General features: G+C 36.0%; 1 protein-coding gene across 1 annotated transcript; it reads right to left on the bottom strand.

Annotated features, from left to right (window-relative positions):
- Positions 1-5,664: 5,664 nt before the first annotated feature.
- dazap2 (DAZ associated protein 2) lies at positions 5,665-15,222 on the bottom strand. Its single transcript, XM_079849066.1, has 4 exons — positions 15,049-15,222; positions 11,436-11,554; positions 9,082-9,333; positions 5,665-8,457 (listed from the first exon to the last, which is right to left on the bottom strand). The coding sequence occupies exons 1-4, from the start codon at positions 15,059-15,061 to the stop codon at positions 8,329-8,331; spliced, it is 513 nt and encodes a 170-aa protein (XP_079705192.1). The 5' UTR covers positions 15,062-15,222; the 3' UTR covers positions 5,665-8,328.
- Positions 15,223-18,892: the final 3,670 nt, after the last annotated feature.

Genomic DNA, 18,892 nt, shown 5'->3' with positions numbered 1-18,892 from the left:
AAAGAATGATTCATGCAAAATCGGCATCGCTCAGTGAGCGTGTGGTGGTGGCTTTACGTTGTTCTACTTTGAAAAGAACGCAGTCTACTTTTCATGATTTATCAGTCTGAAGTTTAGCTTTTATCACCGTGATCGCCATCTTTAGTTGAAAAGTAGTTCATCCGCGACTTTGACACTCAAGCACTCAGGTAAGTTTTATTTTGTTCCTGTTGGACTGAAAGTAGATCTGACGGTTTCAAATGGCTGAACAGCTGTTCAATTATTTGTAAGATTTTTGCAGCTTTTTAAAGTGATCGTTCACAGTGTGAGAGGGGTTTTCCGACTGCCATCGATAAAATAATATAGTTTTAGGTTGCCTCTACAAACACACTGTTTCTTTGAGTAACGTTAGCCTATGTGGCGACCCCAGTAACGTTACCTCTAGCTTTGTGTTTACTTTGCCTAAGTTAGGCTACATCACGACGAGATCCTTTATAAAATAAGCGTCGTGTGTCTCGGAACCCTACGAGATTTGTTAAATTTGGAAAGTTAAATTTAATTTATATTTAGGAAGGAAAGTTAAATTTAAATTAAATTTAGGAAGTGAGACATGTGACTGCTGCTACAGCATTTTTTTATAAGATAAGTGCGATTCCATAAAACGGGTGATATGGTGTACATTATGTGTAAATATGAGATAAATAATGAAGAGCTAATTCAAACTTTTAATGTTTGTTTATATAGGCCTAGACATTTTCCTAACCACATCTAAAAATGATTTTTTTGATTTTCCCTCATTGTCTCCAGCCTTGTGTGGGACACACACACACACACACACACACACACACACACACACACACACACACACACACACATGTTGTTTTCAAGTTTTATAGGGACTTTCCATAGACATAATGATTTTTATACTGTACAAACTGTATATTCTATCTCCTTACACTAACCCGACTCCTAAACCTACCCATCACTGAAAACTGAATTTATATATATATATATATATCATCACTTTATGATTTATAAGCTGTTTTCCTCATGGGGACCAAAAAATGTCCCCACATGGACAAGGATTTCAGATATTGCCATCTTTATGGGGACATTTTGCCCCCATAATGTAGGGTTTACCAGGCCCCACACACACATACACACACACACACACACACACACACACACGTTTACTTAGCTATCTAAATGGGGACATTCCATAGACATAATGGTTGATATACTTTACAAACTTTATATTCTATCCCCTTACACTAACCCGACTCCTAAACCTACCCATCACACAAAACTTTCTGCATTTTTAAAAAACCTTTAATCACTTTATTTTTTATACCAGATTTACAAATAAAGACATCCCTAAAGGGAGGTTTTTGTCACTTCTGGGTACAAATTAGTCCCCAAAATATAGTTATGTAGGTACACACACACCCACACCCTCTTCATGTTAATCTATGGGGCTTTCTTTGTGCAGTTTTCATCATTTAGTATGATGACTTATAAGCTGTTTTCCTCATAGGGACCCAAAAAAAGTCAAGAATACAGCTATGATGCGCACTCAAAATTCAAAATCCTTTTAGTCAATTAATTTTTTTAAGGGGGAATACACTCTGAAGAAGGCCTGCAAGCTGAAACGTCTGTTGTATTATTCCCCTGTGAAAAATGTGAAATAAAGTGACTAAAAGCTATCATAGCTGTATTCTTGAAGTAATTAAATAGATTTACGCACCAAAACAGGATACAAGGTATGAGACGAGAGAGCACGGTGTAAACGACTCTGTGGACCAAAAAAATTTCCCCAAGGATTTCTGGTATTGCCATCATTGTGGCGACATTTTGTCCCCATAACGTAAGGGACTACATGAACCACACACACATACACAGTCATTGCATCTCTGTATATTTTCCTCTTTATCAATTAATTTAAACGTTTTGTGTAGTGAAACGGCAACATTTGTAATGTCAGTTTCATCTTTCATTTAAAAAAAGACATAGTTGTGGTCCAACATAAACAATGTATCTGAAAAATCACTATCAAACTAGAAAAGGCACCCGTTTCGTAGAACGTCCCTTAACCTGTGATGTATAGTTGTAGATTTATTTTGAAAAGTGGGTTGACGCAAGTCTTTGAAAAATCCAAATGTAGAAAGATCGATTAAGTCCCCAAACTCAGTTTAATGTACTTACTGTACAGGTTGTTGAGTGATGCGTCTGTCTCACAACCCAGTGATGTTTGTCCATATTTAATAGTTAATGTATAAAAGAGGTTTACTCAATAAGTCATATGACTGTTTCACACACTAAAAATGTGATTGTTGACACAAGTCTGTTTATTTTGCTCCAAATAGGTGTCCGTCCAATACAAGTATGACTTTCACCATGACTAGCATTGTACCTAGTGGTAAGTTGTGCACATTCATTGTCTTCTAATATAAAGAGCAAACTATTAAAAGTTTCCCTCACAGGCTTTGGGTGTGTCGCTCAGCTCAAACAATGTATCAGAACAGTGTAATAGCCTAGTGCAACATAATCTGTCTTGGCACCAACACAATTTATTTAACATGTACGTAATACATGTACACTTTTCAGTCCTGGCCTCATTTGGTGTAGTGCTGAAGCATTAAATAAAATCTACGCACAGTTAATGCCTAACATCGTGCCATCATTTTTATCTTTCTCCTAATCTGATTACTCCTCAGCAATGCTGATCATGTTCTCCATCTGAAATGGTTGTAATTCCACATTTTAGTGCATGTAATCTTGACATACAGGTTTCGTGTCGTCTTCATTGTTTTTGTTTTTGTCACAGTGACGGATGTTCCAGCAAATACTACGGCTGCTACACCACAAACAGACTCGACTGTAATAGGAGGTAAATGTCTGCCAGTCTATCAGTCTAGTTTATACTATAGATCATGATACTAGACTAAAGCCACTGAATTATATTGTGTTGGACACTCCTAGAAAGCTTTTGTTGGGACTGTTTCAGATTTGTAAGGTATTGTTCAATGAGGCTACATATTATAGGAATGCTATTTGACTCTATTATTATTATTATTGTAATATAGGCTACTTTTAAATGTAATTTATTCCTGTGATGGAAAAGCTGAATTTACAGCATAAGTACTTAAGTGTCACTTGATCCTTCAGAAATCATTCTAATATGCTGATTTGTTGCTTAAAGCTACACTGTGTAGGATTTTCTCCCATCTAGTGGTGAAATTGTTTATGATCACCAACTGAATATTACTTTCTAGCCCCTCCCATTCCGAGGGCGTTTTAACTCCTACGGTGGTCGTATTAATTCAAATCTGCCGGCAGTCGCGAGTAATCTCCCCCTCGCATTCGTCACGGTGCCACTGAGTGTAAAAACGCGAAAGGCGAAGCTTGAATTTTCAGGTATGTCCTTCTTTGGCTAATGTACTTTCAAGATGGAGGCGCAACATGGCTGCCGCCATTCGAGCGACTCGCTCGTATGTATTCTAAATGTCATATTCTACGCTTACGATAATACTTGATTAGTTGGTAGAAGTAATTACACATTAATGAGCACATATCATTTTGAAAGAACAAAGTGTTTGTTTTTTGCTAAGAATCAACTTAAAGAAAATTACACAGTGTAGCTTTAAGAAAGATTTCTTATTATTACCGGTATGCTATTATGCTGCTTAATATTATTGTGGAAACCGTGACACTTTTTCTCAGGATTCTTTGCTGAACAAAGAAAAAAAACAGCTTTAATTTGAAATATAAAAGTTTTGTAACATTATAAATGACTTCTGATCAATTGAATGCGTTCTTGTGAAAAAAAAAAAAAAAAAAAACACTTACTGACCCCAAACTCTGTGTGTGTTTACATTCAATAACTGAATTTTGTTTATTTTAAATCTGACTCATTTTGCACTTAGAAATCTATTTATTTATATTCACTGAATATACAGGGTGGGCCATTTATATGGATACACCGTAATAACATGGGAATGGTTGGTGATATTAAAGTCCTGTTTGTGGACTTCTAAATGGCCACCATGGTCACCACCCATCTTGAGGAGTTTGCCCCCTCACATATACTAATGTGCCACAAACAGGACTTTAATATCACCAACCATTCCCATGTTATTACGGTGTATCCATATAAATGGCCCACCCTGTACATTGACTTAAAATTTGGCAGTACTGGTCAGGTCAGATTGTGTGAATCATGCTTTAATTTATCATATGAATTATGCTTATTATGTCATACAAATAGTTTGTTTATTATGTCATATGAAACAGATGAAGTTTGATTTCCAAATTAGGGAAAAACGCTGTGTGCTTATGTGCTTTTAATTATCTTTATGCCTTGGATAATAAAAAAAAAAAGTTTGTTTTTTTTCACTTTATTATTTTTGTATAGTAATATCTTCATTTGTTCTACTGTACATTGACAGCTGTTTAAAATGTGTTTTTTCTTTTCTTCTAGTGGTAATTGCCCTGATCCTGGTGACCCTCGCTCTCTGTGGATTCCTGTTGTACCGATACCTGTGCCACAGTAAGGGTGTTTACAGAACCGCAGGTGAGCCGGCACCAGGAGTAGACCCAGAACAGGTCTACAACGACACCGTCACTGACAACAAGAAGGAATACTTCATCTGAACTGCTCAGCATCAGAGGGATTCAACCAATGATCTGGCTAAAAATGCATGGATTGCTCCAGACATCTAAATAGTCAATGTAGAGAGGTTTATATGGAAGGACATATGGGACATAAGCCACTAGTCTGTGCTGTGGGGAAGAATGTTTAGTTGAATGGATACTGTTTTGAGTTTGAGTTCAGAAGTAAAAGGAGTTGTTTATTCATGATGTCAATAAGCTCACCATCGATTTTGGTATGGTAAAGTTACTCTGTTACTGGGACAATCTTTTTTTTTTGCTGTAAAATTGCCTGTTTATAGTCCAATCCAAACTATTTATTCCCTACTTCAGCAAAAATGACACGAAAATTAATATGCAAGAGTTAAAATGTAAATGCTAAACATTAGAGGCAGCGTACAAACTTGATTTTGAGTCACAAGTCACTTTAGTGTTAATTTGTGGCCTTTCAAAGTTTACTTTTTCCCTTTGACCATTTAGCTGGCTTTGTATTATTTATTAATGGCAGTTTTTTTTTTTTTTTTTTTTATAATTCAAGTTGTGTTTTTGTTACAAAGCCATGCTGTAACGGTGCCAAATATAATGATCTCTTTCATTATTTGTAAAACTGACAGATGCTGATCATAATGTCAAACACATGACACTGTATATTTTTTTTGTTACAGTTGTATCTTAAGAAAATGAATAATTTATATTGGATTCGGAGTCCTTTTTTTTTTATTGCACTATCAATACGTTACTGTGGTTATTGATGATAATACCATGTCAAATACAATTTGCTAGTACAACTAAAATTAAGATTTCGTTTGTCTACAAGAAATCAATTTCCATGCAAGTATTTTCTAAAATAATTAAGCCTCTGGATTGTAATTTACAACAATAATCAACTTCCAAGATCTATATCCGGCCTTTCTTTGGACTAAATGTGAATTTCAAGAGAAACATTTGTTGTAATCTGGAGATAAACCTCCACATGAACCAGCCAGCAGGCAAAAATTTCAACACCAAACGTTGAAAGACATATTACAACACAGATGGTCAAAATTCAAAATAGCTTTTATTCTAAATTTTGTTTTATACTTAAGGTTTAGTATAAAAAAAGTTAAGTGCACCACATTTTTCACTGGAGATCATTTTGTCATGTAGCAAACTAGGAAGGACCTCGGTTCCTTGATGCTGCAGTATGCATCCATTATAACCCATCACAATTGTTTTATATTATATATATATAGAAAAAAAAAAATGAAAAGGGTTCCCTGAACTGTAGTGCCCACAAAGACGTATATACCATCCGTGACTGTCATGGTATTGAGGCTCAAGATAAGCAGTGTATCCGCTACATTGCATACACAAACACACGGTGGCACATGCCAAGATAAAATGCTGCGCTAAGATTGAAACAGATAAAGAGTTCTGAAGACTTTGCCCTCATGTTTTTTGCCTTATGTTATTTTCATAAAGTAAAAATAAATGAAATGAGATTTGAATTAGTAATAAAAAGTCAGGTTAAGGAATAACCAGGTCAGAAGTTTCAAACTAAAATAACAACCTAACTTACATGAGAAATCACAGAAAATTATATAAATGGTGCTAAGGCAATGCCAGCATACTTGGCATGTTTTTTTCTTTTTTCTTTGCAGATAGAAAATCTACCTGAATGTTTTTATTTTATTTTTTATCATTCAGATGGGCAAAACCGTTAGAACTGTAGTGTCGGATACCCAGTGATGCACCTGATACACGTAAAGCCTAAAAAGTAGCCCCATTTGCCAAGCTAGCATGAAATTCACTATTTTTTTTCTTTCTTTTTTTAATCAGTCAGAAAATATATATGGTATAATGACAAAAAATAATGGGATACCAGTGAATGTATGGAGAATGTGAGCATTTCACCTCAGTATTATCTAGCAAAAAAAGCAGCATTTTAAATTACAGTCACATATAATACAGGCAACTGCTACAAAACTTATAAGTTGTAGTGTCAAGCAGAAAACAGGTGCTTTTGAAGGGCATTCTAGCACTGCTGCGAGTAGAAATGAAGATTTAGCAATTAAATCAATTAGAGCAAAAAGTGGTGGAGACAACTGCTGGTGTAACTCAGTGAGGTTATCCTTTTATGTCAGGTATTTTGAAAAACATTTTAAGTCATGTTACAGATGTGAGGAAAACTGTAATCCCTTGTGAAACATTAACAAATCAACACCACAATTTCTCAGCCGAACATAAGCCGTTGTATATGCTACTACGTATTACCGTGCCGCTTTGAAAAATCATCAATGCAGCAACAAGTGTAACTGATGCGGTTTTCGTATTTAAAAGCATATGTACAAAAGAAATCGGCAAAAACATTTCAGAATTGGTTGACAGTGCACATAAATTAATCTTGTAGTACTTCTAAAAAATTTTAACAATGATAACTTTTTATTAAGAACAAAATGACTGAAAAGTGCATGCAGAAACATCAAGATGCAACTAGGAAACATGAATATATTTTTCAACACAACCCCCTACAAAATGCAGTCACAGCAGTGGTGTGCTCTACCTGGTGCGTGACACCTGCAAAGCAATCACCATCATCTAAATATGATATGTTTACTTATTTCAGTATGAATCTGAGTGCAGATGTACTTTGACAGAAGACTTACAAAAAGCAAAAAGCTTTTAGTGCATTCTAGTCCAGATCTTTGGTACAAGCAGCTCCCCACAAACAAACAAAATGCTTGATGTGCCAAACTATTTGAAATACTGAAAATAAATCGTCTCTTGATTAAGCCCTGACCATTGTAAACAACTTTACCTTTGTGGAAATGCTAAAGAGGTTTGTGAAGAAGCACATAGAGCTGGAACACACAAAACACACTCTAAACGGCTATATGTACAGCTCTGGGTATCCGACATAGGAGGGAAAATATTGAGAAGAAAAAAAAAAAAAGTCCAACTTTTGTTTGTCTTGTTCGCTCTCTCTTTTACTGCATTTAGGTTCATTCTTATGTAAATTCCTTTGCTTTTAAATAATGGTGCAGTTTTGGCACCTGATAATATTTATATACGCTTGCCCAAAGGTACAATACGCCACCGCTGTTTGAATTTGTAAACACGTCTTTCTCTTTAATTTAGAGCGCCTACATCCACATTTGACAAATCTGACAAGACCTTAATAATGATAGGAATGAAAGGCTTAGTTAAGCGTACTATTCAAAGAGAACGTTTCAAGTGCATAGCTACTTTACACAGATGATCAAACTGGCTTGGTAGTTCTCTTGGCATGATCTCCGGCTCAAGAAAACAACCAAAAAACTAGAAAATGTACTATAAAATGAAGCCGAATGAAGTTGTAAGAGGTACGCCAGTGGCAATAAAGGTAAAAATGACCTGGTTTTCACCTTAAAAGTTGTCTTAGCCAACCAATAATTATGAAAGATGACATACATGATCACTAAAAGTTCGATCCTACAAATATCATGCACTTTTGAAAGCGGTTTTAATCGTGAATACGCAATAACTGCGTTTTTACACAATTATATCAACAGCGGAGTATTGTACCTTGAGTAAGGGGCTCTAAAATATTACATTCCATTAGATTAAATCAGTATTGTGGCTTAGCCAAGCAGCCCCAAGGGAGGCAGGCGTGGGAGAACAGGTAAAGGGAACCAGGGAGAGGGAAAGGAGGGCTTCGGTCCAGGCCCAGGGTGATGCTCATTGTTACCAAATGGTGTAACCGCCGCTGGAGCCGCCCATGAAAAAGTTGCCCTTGCGTTGTGTCATCACAACATTTGCACCTTGCATGGCCGCCATCTGAGCAGCGTTAGGGAGGTGACCAGGAGGTGGAGGCTTAAATACAGAGACAATTATGTTAATTAAATACATTTTCAGCCACAATTTAGTAAGTTGTAACTTATAGGATCTCAGAAAAGACTGAACCTACAGGGAATTTCAAATCGACTTCCTTGAACTAAACTGGCTCTCTCGAGTACTGGGACATAAGAGTACATACATGGCTACAGAAGTGCAAAAAAGTTGGGAGGGAAAAAACTGAAAGAAACTGGCGTTCTGTCAGTTCCGCCCAACCTCCCAGATCATAACGGCGTTGTGTACAGGTAAGAAAGCTGTCGCCATAGTGTTCTGTTTTTACTATAATGCTGTTTAAAGAGTGGACATAGTATGATACGGTTTTCAGTGATAAACCTACTCTTGCAAATCTACTGTTCTGTTCATAACCCTCTGTCGATCCGACTGTCCGTGGGCGGGGAAAACAAAAACTCTGAAGTATAATCTGCAGTTTTCACGAAAGCCCTGGAGCTGTCAAAACTTTTGCTGACAAATAAATGTGAATTTCTCAGTCCACGTAACATGGAGAACGAGTAAACATTGTTCATTTACATATAAATATATTATATATAAATGGATATTACTTCCTGGCTAAGAAAATTCAACAGGTTTACTATGAATACTCACAGGAATGGAAGCACTGGTGCCAGGCCCGAAGCGAGCTCCAGCATCAAATCCGCCATCCATCATGACGGTGGAGCCAGGAGGGTACATGGGTCCCATTTGATAATAAGCCATTGGGACACCGGAGGCCATGGCTCCCATTGGCACAGTCTGAGCATGCATTGGCATGTACATCTGAGTACCAGGGTATGCTGAGGTCATTTGGGCCATCTGTCCAGGGGCTGGGGGAGGAGCCATATACCTGGGCTGATAAACCTGTGAAATGCAAAAACCCTAAAATGTTATTTTAATGATTTTTGTATGAGATGACACAGAATTTATAAAAAAAAAAAAAAAAAAGTAAAATGTGCCACACTTGAAGCCATTTTAAAATGCAGATAAACACTAATCTGTTACCGCATAGCTAGTCCATAAATAAAAAGTTATGATTAATAAAATGACTTTAATGACTATTTAATTGAACATTGGTCTCTATTATCATTTCATTTTTGATGCAGTTTTGTAAAAAAAAAAGAAAAAAAAAAAAGGTCTCATTAAGGTCAAACTCATAATCAATTCACTGAAATTAATGGCCTCTTTTGGCTTATTGCTTCATTTTTCTCAACGTCAAGTAATTTGTTATAAATCTAGCATACTGACTAGAAGATCTCTTTCCTTTGGGACTATATTAGCGATCACACCGATGCACAATGCCGTTCTGTTTATTATAAGCACACGCTGGAGTTCGGTCATATGCCGCTTTAAATGCCTGAGGTCTTTAAAGCAACATCGATTCTGATTGGTTCTTGTCAATGTTTTTAATATTCATCAGCAGCTGGAAAAAAATAGTTGTGAAAGTGATTCCAACAATGTCGTTTCTCTGTGCCGTTACCGCTTAAGTTGTGGTGTGGACTCAACTATTCTTTTACATTTAGAACGATTTTTAAAACTATATATTTATCATTATAGTTATTATCCTTGGTGTGAACGGGCCTTAATTCATTGCTTAAATTGCATTGTCTGTCTGAGTGGTGGCACTTATATCACAACAGATGATTCATCAAAAGCAATTTCCAGAAATGATGCATTTTCTTAGAAAAGGAAGGAATCTTTAGTATGCAGTCTTGAGTAAGGGAATGTGGATTCTTGAGTGTTAAAGGCAGGGTAGGCGATTTGTTCCAGATTTTTTTTTTGTTATGCTGGTTGAAAGTCTCTTCACATCCTGATAGCAAGTTAAATGGTCTAAATGCATTTATATATATATATATATGTGACCCTGGATCACAAAACCAGTCACAAGTAGCACGGGTATATTTGTGGCAATAGCCAACAATACATTTTCTTTTATGCCAAAAATCATTAGGATATTAAGTAAAGATCATGTTCCATGAAGATATTTTGTAACTTTTCCTACCATTAATATAAAAAACATTTATTTTTGTGAGTGAATGCAGCAAAATCACGAACATAAATGGACAACGTTAAAGGCGATTTTCTCAATTTTTCTCATTTTTTTGCACCCTCAGATTCCAGATTTTCAAATAGTTTTATCTCGACCAAATATTGTCATATCTTAACAAACATCAATGGAAAGCTTATTTATTCAGCTTTCAGATGATGTGTAAATCTCAATTTAAAAAAATGGACCCATGTGACTGGTTTTGTGGTCCAGGGTCACATATATACCATCTGTGGAAGGCGTAGGACCTTATAATGCTCGTCCAATCATTGCATTCAGTCCGAATGCAATGGTACGATGTCCTACCGGGCCTGACAACGCATGTATTTCCATACCTCCCTCATCACACATCATCAGCGTGTTTCATGCTATGCAGAGTTGTAGACATACAGTCACAGAGCGCCAAAAACAAACAGCAGCCACCTTTAACAGTTCCTCCTAAACCAAAACAACCAGCTTATGACGCGTTCACGCCATAACTACTGTAATTTGGAAGAGATTGAAACCTGTGACGTTATACTCTGAAAGGTTTGTGACTTGATGGCAACACTATCAACACCGAAATGAATCTGCAGCAGTCAGGTGGTACAGGTGAGTGCTCTTTAAGTTGTTAATGTTCATTATTATTGTAATGTTATGTGCTTTGAGACATGAGGTTGTGCCATCTCTCATCTCATGATGCTTTGCAAACTCTGCTGTGTGCGTTCATGTGTTTTAGAGGGTGGGATCTCATGCTTTCAAAGCTAATTTGCTATTGCTAGCCGTTCCCTACCTTTAAACTCATTTAAAAACATGTTGCTATCTAATATAATAGTTGATTAGTGCACATTGTTCTAAAGGGCATTTCCTACTCCTTTTATACTATAATGAGATATTGCACATTCACATGACCAGACAGAGAGTAACTAGTACTGGTAACCTCAGAGTATGGGGGAGGGGCATCTGGATATGGAGACACCTGAGCAGGGACTTGCATAGCAGGCGGGTAAACGGATGCTGTGCTCTGCTGAGGGTAAACAGCTTGTTGTGGATATGAACCTGCATGGACACAAAGCAGAAAAACAGTCAAATCAATATCACGACAGAATCCTATGTTCATTTACTGCAAAGAGAGTAATATTAGGGTTAAATACTAAAGATATTGACCAAAAGAAGTCTTCTTTAACCCTTTAAAGCCGCATGTATCATATTTGATACACGATTTTCTAAGACATATACTGAATCAGTGAGAGCAATACTTTCTTTGAAAACCTGTTGTATCTATTTTGATACGTGTATTCTGCCATCTTGTGGAATTTCACTGTACTGCAGGCAGTAGAGGGGTGATTTTTTTAGCTTTTCAAATTGGCGGCTGCGAGTTGAATCAAGCTAGACGCTTTCGGCAGGAAAATAAAGGCTAATTTCAAGTTGTTAAGGTAAAAAATAATATTGGATTTCGCCTGATATAATTAATTTAACACTTTCTGAATTGAAATAATGCATAATTACTTAATAATTTAATCGTTAAATTACGAGTAAATCGTGTTGGAAATTGTGTATCAAATTTGATACAACAGGTATTAATGGAACATAAAGCAGTCTAAACAGTAATGTCAAATGAAGTAATGTTATTTTATGACTACCACAATGCAAACACACACAATATTGGGATGATTCAATTAATGGCAATTAATGACTGAAATGACATAACCCTCTGGGATTCTTCGCCCGAAAACGGGCGAATACTTGAACGTTTCGAATTGTTAAATTTTTTTTGCTTCATTGGATGGGGGTGAAACTTGGTGACTTTTGTTTTATTACCTATATGAACACACAAAAAAAATCAAGGAGATGATTCTGATATGGTAAAGGGTCGTAAAAAAAAGTCACACTTAGCTTCCTCCCGCCCGAAAACGGGCGACGAATGGGAAATATGAAAAAATAGGAAAACTCAGAGAAACTTTTGGTGGTACAAGCTACAGATCAGCCACTGTGCTGAAAAAAAGTGTACAGCAATGAAGGGGTGACACTCTAAAACATCAAGAGTGCAAATAAGACACCCCCCACACACAGACACACACACACACACACACACACACACACACACACACACACACACACACCCACACAAACACACACACACACACACAGAGAAATGAACTGGTAAGCCTGAAACAGCCAATTTTGCCCCATATAAAAATTATATAATCATAATAACTCCAAAACTATAGCAAGGAGAGTCAAAAGGTAGGTATCGTTTGAAAGAACTCTTTTTACATTTTTTGAAAATATAAATTACATTACATTTGGACATTGTCCTGCCAAGAAACGGCGGATAAAAGACAATATATATATATATAATTTTTATTATGATTTTGCATATCTTTCTTATTTGTCATGTAATAACTCAGGAAGGAAATAAGGTAGGAGGAAAATTCTTTTTTAGTGAAGTCCCCCTATGTTAGCTGCATCTGGATAAAAAAAAATTTTTTTTAGATAAAGCAATCAAAAATTACAGCATTTTGAAAAGAGACAGCCTTTTTGTACAGTCTTTGACACCCCCTCATGGGCAATTTTTTCTCCATGAAGAATATCTTGTCATAAAAGCAATAGATTATGTTAATTTTGGGCTCATTTTAATTGTAATAATATGCTGTAAAAAATGAAGTGCCATTTTCAATTATCTGAGAATGTTTCATGAGCTGTATGATGTTTTTGACACATTGCAGTACATTATTTTATAGATTATGGAAAAAAAGAAATTCTATTTATCAGCAAATAACTCAGCAATACTTAAGAGTTTTTCAAAGTGGATACATTCACTGTAAAGTTCAGACTCTAAGCTTTCAAATGACATCAACTTTGTGTTAATCAAGGCAAGATTTTTGAAAAATATGGTAATGAATATTTTCGCAGCTAGGTGGCGCCTGCTGGCGGTACACTCGGTTTTAGAGGGATTACTCAGCACTCGTTAGGAGTTAATAAATGTAATTAGATGCATTAAAAAGCTGAGATCCTAAGCTTTAAAATGATATATAATTTGTGTTGTTCCATTCAGTGGTTGCTTAGTAATTTAAAAAATTCTTTCCAAATGGGAATAAATCAAATAAATAAATAAAAAAGCTATAGGCCGCCTAAAGCTATAGGCCGCCAAAGTGCATCTTTGCACTTTGTTGGTGCAAAGATGCAAGCATTGCACCAACAATCACTTCTCACATGTGTACTGTGAGAAGTGTAAGGTGCATCTTTGCCTGAACAAAGACAGAAACTGCTATGTTTTCAAACTGTTAAAGGCATAATAGATTTTTTGTTTCTAAAATCTACACTGTTGTAAGCAAAACGTTCCACAAAAGCCTGATGTATCAAATGTGATACAAAAAATATATCATAAACAAAATGAGTTGGCAAAAAAATTTTTTTTATATTTTGATTCAAGGCTTAATAAACATCTAATTTCCAAAAATATATAATTTTCTGCCATTTTTTTAATGTGTCAGGCTTTAAAGGGTTAAAGTCACTCTTGCTTTTTCATGGAATACTGCAATATTTATTATAAATGATTTATCAATGCACATCATCATTTTTTTATTCATGTGCCCTCATAATCTTTAATCAAAATAACATCTCTTCTCTGATGATGTGTTTACTGGCGTGAGGGCAGGACAACCTGTCACTCACATGAGATCGACCAATAGCAAAGCACAACGTTCCAACGATCCAATCAATTCCCGATGGACAAAATAAAGTCCCGTCCTCCATTTTTTCTTGTTCGAGAAGCCGTTTCACTTGGATATGTGTCACAATAGGGAAGAAAAAACTATTGCAACTTCTGTTTCATGCCGAAATGTGGATTAAATTAATCAATTTATTAGAATTAACAATTTAATAGAACACATTATCTTTTTTTTTTTTAATAATTAGAATTTTTGTATTGTACACAAAATAGCACATTAAAATATAATACAATATACATATCTAAAAATGAAAACGAGAATAGAAAAATAAGATGCAAATAGGCCAGTCTTAGCTGACTGCTAAATTACAATATATAATAAGACAATATGCAAATCTAAAAATGAAAACGAGAATAGAAAAATAAGAGGCAAATAGGCCCGTCTTAACTGACAGCTAATTTACAATATAAAGAATCAGACAAACTGTTCTTAAAACCACAGTATATTGATGAAGCACATGTAAAATGTATTAATTAGTGATTAAACGGAGGCTGTGAGCGTCTCGTTCTCTTAATGAGGTCACCTTTCCAATCACGTCACCGCGCTGTAGCAGCGAAGCTAGTTAACGTTACCCTTTAGCCGTTTTCATTTCCAAACATTAGCTAGTCCGCTGAAATCTGACATTCCCACGTAAAATATTACAGTTTCCGTCATGAGGTAGTCGATGATAGATGTTTTTGGCGCATAATCCATAAGAGTTCAGTATGTAAAACCGTTTGTTATGTAAGTCGGTTATGAAGGCTAACGTTTACTCCATTGGTAGTTGCTAGGAAGCGGCTAAGCAAAATAGCAGAAGATCGGAGTTGATCGCGTATTTACCTTTGTTGTTCATTGTTCTTCACTGTAGATAAAAGATTCTAGGGGACGAGAATTTCAACACACCGAATTCTGCGTTTATTTGACAATAAATATAAGGGTTACTCAAAGTTCCTTGTCTTTCTTGCTCGTTACTTCCTTGTTTTCGTCTGGCTTTCCTTTGAGTATATTTGTGTTGGGAGGGGCTACGTCATGCTAGCGTCAGTTTTTGGACGCCACTCCCTATTAAAGAGAAATACATGTCGAAAATGAAAGTGTTTGTAAGCCCCACTTTATACTATAAAAATAAATGTAATACTAAGTTATATATACAATATAAATTATATAATATGTTACGCTGCTTATTTATATGTAGCAGCTAAAATGGTTGCATAAGTAGGGCAGTTATCTCAAAGGGAAGTTGTCACAAGGGCGATATCTCAGTAATTAATGGCGTTTGAGTGAAAAGTCCAGTTATGTGTTTTCTCTTGCAGCGGTTTTATGTTGTTTTCAAATTCAGAGGCATAGTTCAAATGGCTCTTAAATTAAAAAATATATTGTAATAGCTGTTGGGTAAACAAGTAGGCCTAAACATAAGTACACTAGCATTTTCAGTCAAGAGTCAATCATTGATATTATGAAGATAGATTTTAACTGAAAGGTTGGACTGTGCTTTCAGGTTAAGGGTATTATTCATAAATGTTAAGCAAGGGCAAGGTTTATGTGTCATTTATTCATTACAGTTTTTGTTTTATTTACACTTTTCTGAAAAGCATAATACATCCTTAAAAATAAATGTTATTTATTAGCATTTATGGTTCCATGAAGTTGCTTTGACATCCATGGAACCTTTCCATTGCACAAAAGCTTCTTTATAGTGGAAAAGGGTTCTTTAGATTACCAAAAAGCTCTGAAAGCGGCCAAATCTAAATACTTTTCAGACATCATTGTCTCATAGACCTATAAATTATGTTATAAATCCCTCTGTTGATTTTCATTTTGATGAGCCAGTTATAGTTTGTGAACATTTTCTCAGCTACTTAACAAATAAAATAAATGATATCAGACAGCTTTTGTCCCCTCAGATTGTGATCCCTGTATCCCTTCTGTCTATAGCCTACTTCATGTTTTAATGAATTTGAGCCAATTTCTAAACTCTCTTCTAGAACTTAAGCAATTAAAACTATGTCAGTATGTCCTCAACTGATATTATTCCAGTGCGCTTACTCATTCAGGTTTTTGATGCCATTGGGCCATGTATTTTATCTATAATAAACAAGAGTCCTTCTGAAGGGACCGTTCTGAAATATTTTAAGCATGCAACTGTCAAACCCATGTTGAAAAGCAGAATCTTGATGTGTCCGTTTTTATCTCATTTTAGGCCTATTTCTTGTATATCTAAAGTTTTAGAGAAAGTAGTTTCTGCTCAAATTCATATATTTTTTAGAGTACAGTGGTGTGTTTGAAACCTCCCAGGTTAACCTGGATAACAACATTATCTGTTGATTCTGAACTCTGTAGTGCTTTCGCTTTTAGATTTAAATGTGCAGCATTTGACACTATAGACCACAGTATTCGTATGCCTTGAACACTGTGTGGGTATTAATGGTTGTGCCCTAAATTGGTTCAAATCCTATTTGAATACTAGAACTTTCTCATTCTGTGTGTTTCCTTTTTTTTTTTTTTTAATGGCTTTGTTTTGATTTTCCAAATCAGTTTTGACCTGTGGGGTTCCCCAAGGATCTATCCTGGTCCCCATTTTGTTTTCTCTATATATGCTCCCTCTGGGTTTGTTTTTTAATAAACACATTTCATTTCTTTGTTATACTGATGACTCTCAAATCTATATGCCTTTTAAGTAAAATGACAACCATGGTTTGAGCACTTTAATCTCTTGTGTGTCAGAAAGTAAAGCATGGATGTCCCTACATTTCTTACAGTAAATCTCAACGAGAGTACGACTGTGGCAGTTGTGTTCGAACCTCTAGCTGTTTCTGGCACCTGAAATCAAGTGATGGGTATGGTGACATATGTTAAGCCCTCTGTTAAAAATGTGGGTGTTGTTTTTGAATCTGCTTTGAAATTTGATAAGCAAGTAAATGCAGTAGTTAAATCCATTATCTTTCAGTTAAGACCCCTTGCCAAGGTTAAGAGTTTTTTTTAACTTTTGCTGAGTTTGAGAGAATAATATAGGCCTTCAACTCATCTCGACTACTGCAACTCAATTTATATAGGCCAGGGGTGTCCAAACCTGCTGCTGGGCTGCGTTCCAGTCCACTTTTAGACATGCACTTGCGAACTTCCCTAAGCACTTCCCCTCTGGGGAATCCCTGCCGCAATTTTGAAGTGCGTTCCTCGTGAAGTGGACGAGGGAAGTTAATATGGACAGACCCTCGCTCCCTCGTACACTTCAGGCAGCTCCATATACCACAATGCAACATGATTGTGACGTCAACGCACATTGCATTTAATTTACCCCGCCACAAACAACATATGATATATTAATTATATAAAAAAAAAAATTACACACCATATACATATAGAATGCTGCATTAAACAATTTCGTAAGGGAAAAAAATAAACAATAAATCAACCCCATAGTGGATTCTAAGTGATCAAGGGCTTAGCACGTTCCAATTCAGCCTATTGCAAAGGTTCCGCCAGTAGTGGTCACGTCATGCAACGTAAGCAATGACGTATATCCGAGTTAACGAGGCGGCGAGTGAAGGGCATGACAATTTTGGACTGGAACGCAGCCCTGGAGGGCCACTGTCCTACAGAGTTTAGCTCCATCTTGCCTCAACACACTTGCCTGGAAGTTGTAGTATGCCTAATAAGACCTTGATTAGCTGGTTCAGGTGTGTTTCATTTGGGTTAAAGCTGAACTCTGCAGGACAGTGGCCCTCCAGGAGCAGGATTGGACACCCCTGATATAAGCCAATCCTATATGAATCGTTTACAAACAGTCCAAAAAGCGGTTGATAGACTTCTGACGGGCACTCGTAAATACGAACATATCACCCGTCTTACTCTCTTTGCACTGGCTGCCAGTTTGTTTTAAACAGAGTTTAAGGTTTTAAAAGTACTGACATCTTCTTATCTTTCTGACCTTTTGAGTATAAACACACCAGCTAGATGTTTACGGTAATTTAATCAGAAACTCTTGTTCCCTAGATCTAGGCTAAAGAAAAGAGGTGACCAGGCTTTTGCCATAACCAGCCCTAAATTGTGAAATACCGCTTTCTAAATACCGCAAGTCAAATGGGGCTAGTCTAAGCTTCAATTATGTGTTTATGTTGTGTTTTACTGTCATACTGTTGTACGTATTCTAGCTTTTTTTAATTGATATTGTTCAGCACAATGGTCATCCACTGTTGTTTTATTGTGCATTATAAATAAATGAAGATTGAGTTTACAATCCCAGTAACATTGTCAACATGTAATATGAATCCCTGTCTACCCACAGGGTTATTTAGTTAATATGGAATGATTCTGCACACTTGATGAACCTAATATTGCATAAAAATATTGCCCTGGGAAGCAGAGGTTACATTAGGATCTTTTAATTTAATTGCAATATTCAACCCAATAAATGACATATTAGACTTTGAATATGAATGGTAATCCAAATTTAGTTTTGCACCTGTCTGATTAAATTAAATGCATTTTTATGGGTGGGTCCACACCCCTAGGCAGTATAACCTAAATATACATTTAGCATAAACCCCTTGTCAGACCTGCATCTATGCAGAAATAAAACAGGGCAGGGCTTTGTTAAGGACCATTTGATTATCACTTTCGATTGCCTTTTAACTGCAGTGTATAATTATTTTTTTTTTTTATATCAGATGTATAAAATGAAACTGCT

The sequence above is a fragment of the Squalius cephalus genome (genome assembly GCF_949319135.1).
Source record: "Squalius cephalus genome assembly, chromosome: 18".
NCBI classification, from domain to species: domain Eukaryota; kingdom Metazoa; phylum Chordata; class Actinopteri; order Cypriniformes; family Leuciscidae; genus Squalius; species Squalius cephalus.
The sequence above is the reverse complement of the archived record's forward strand: the minus strand, read 5'-3'. Positions and strand labels throughout refer to the sequence as shown.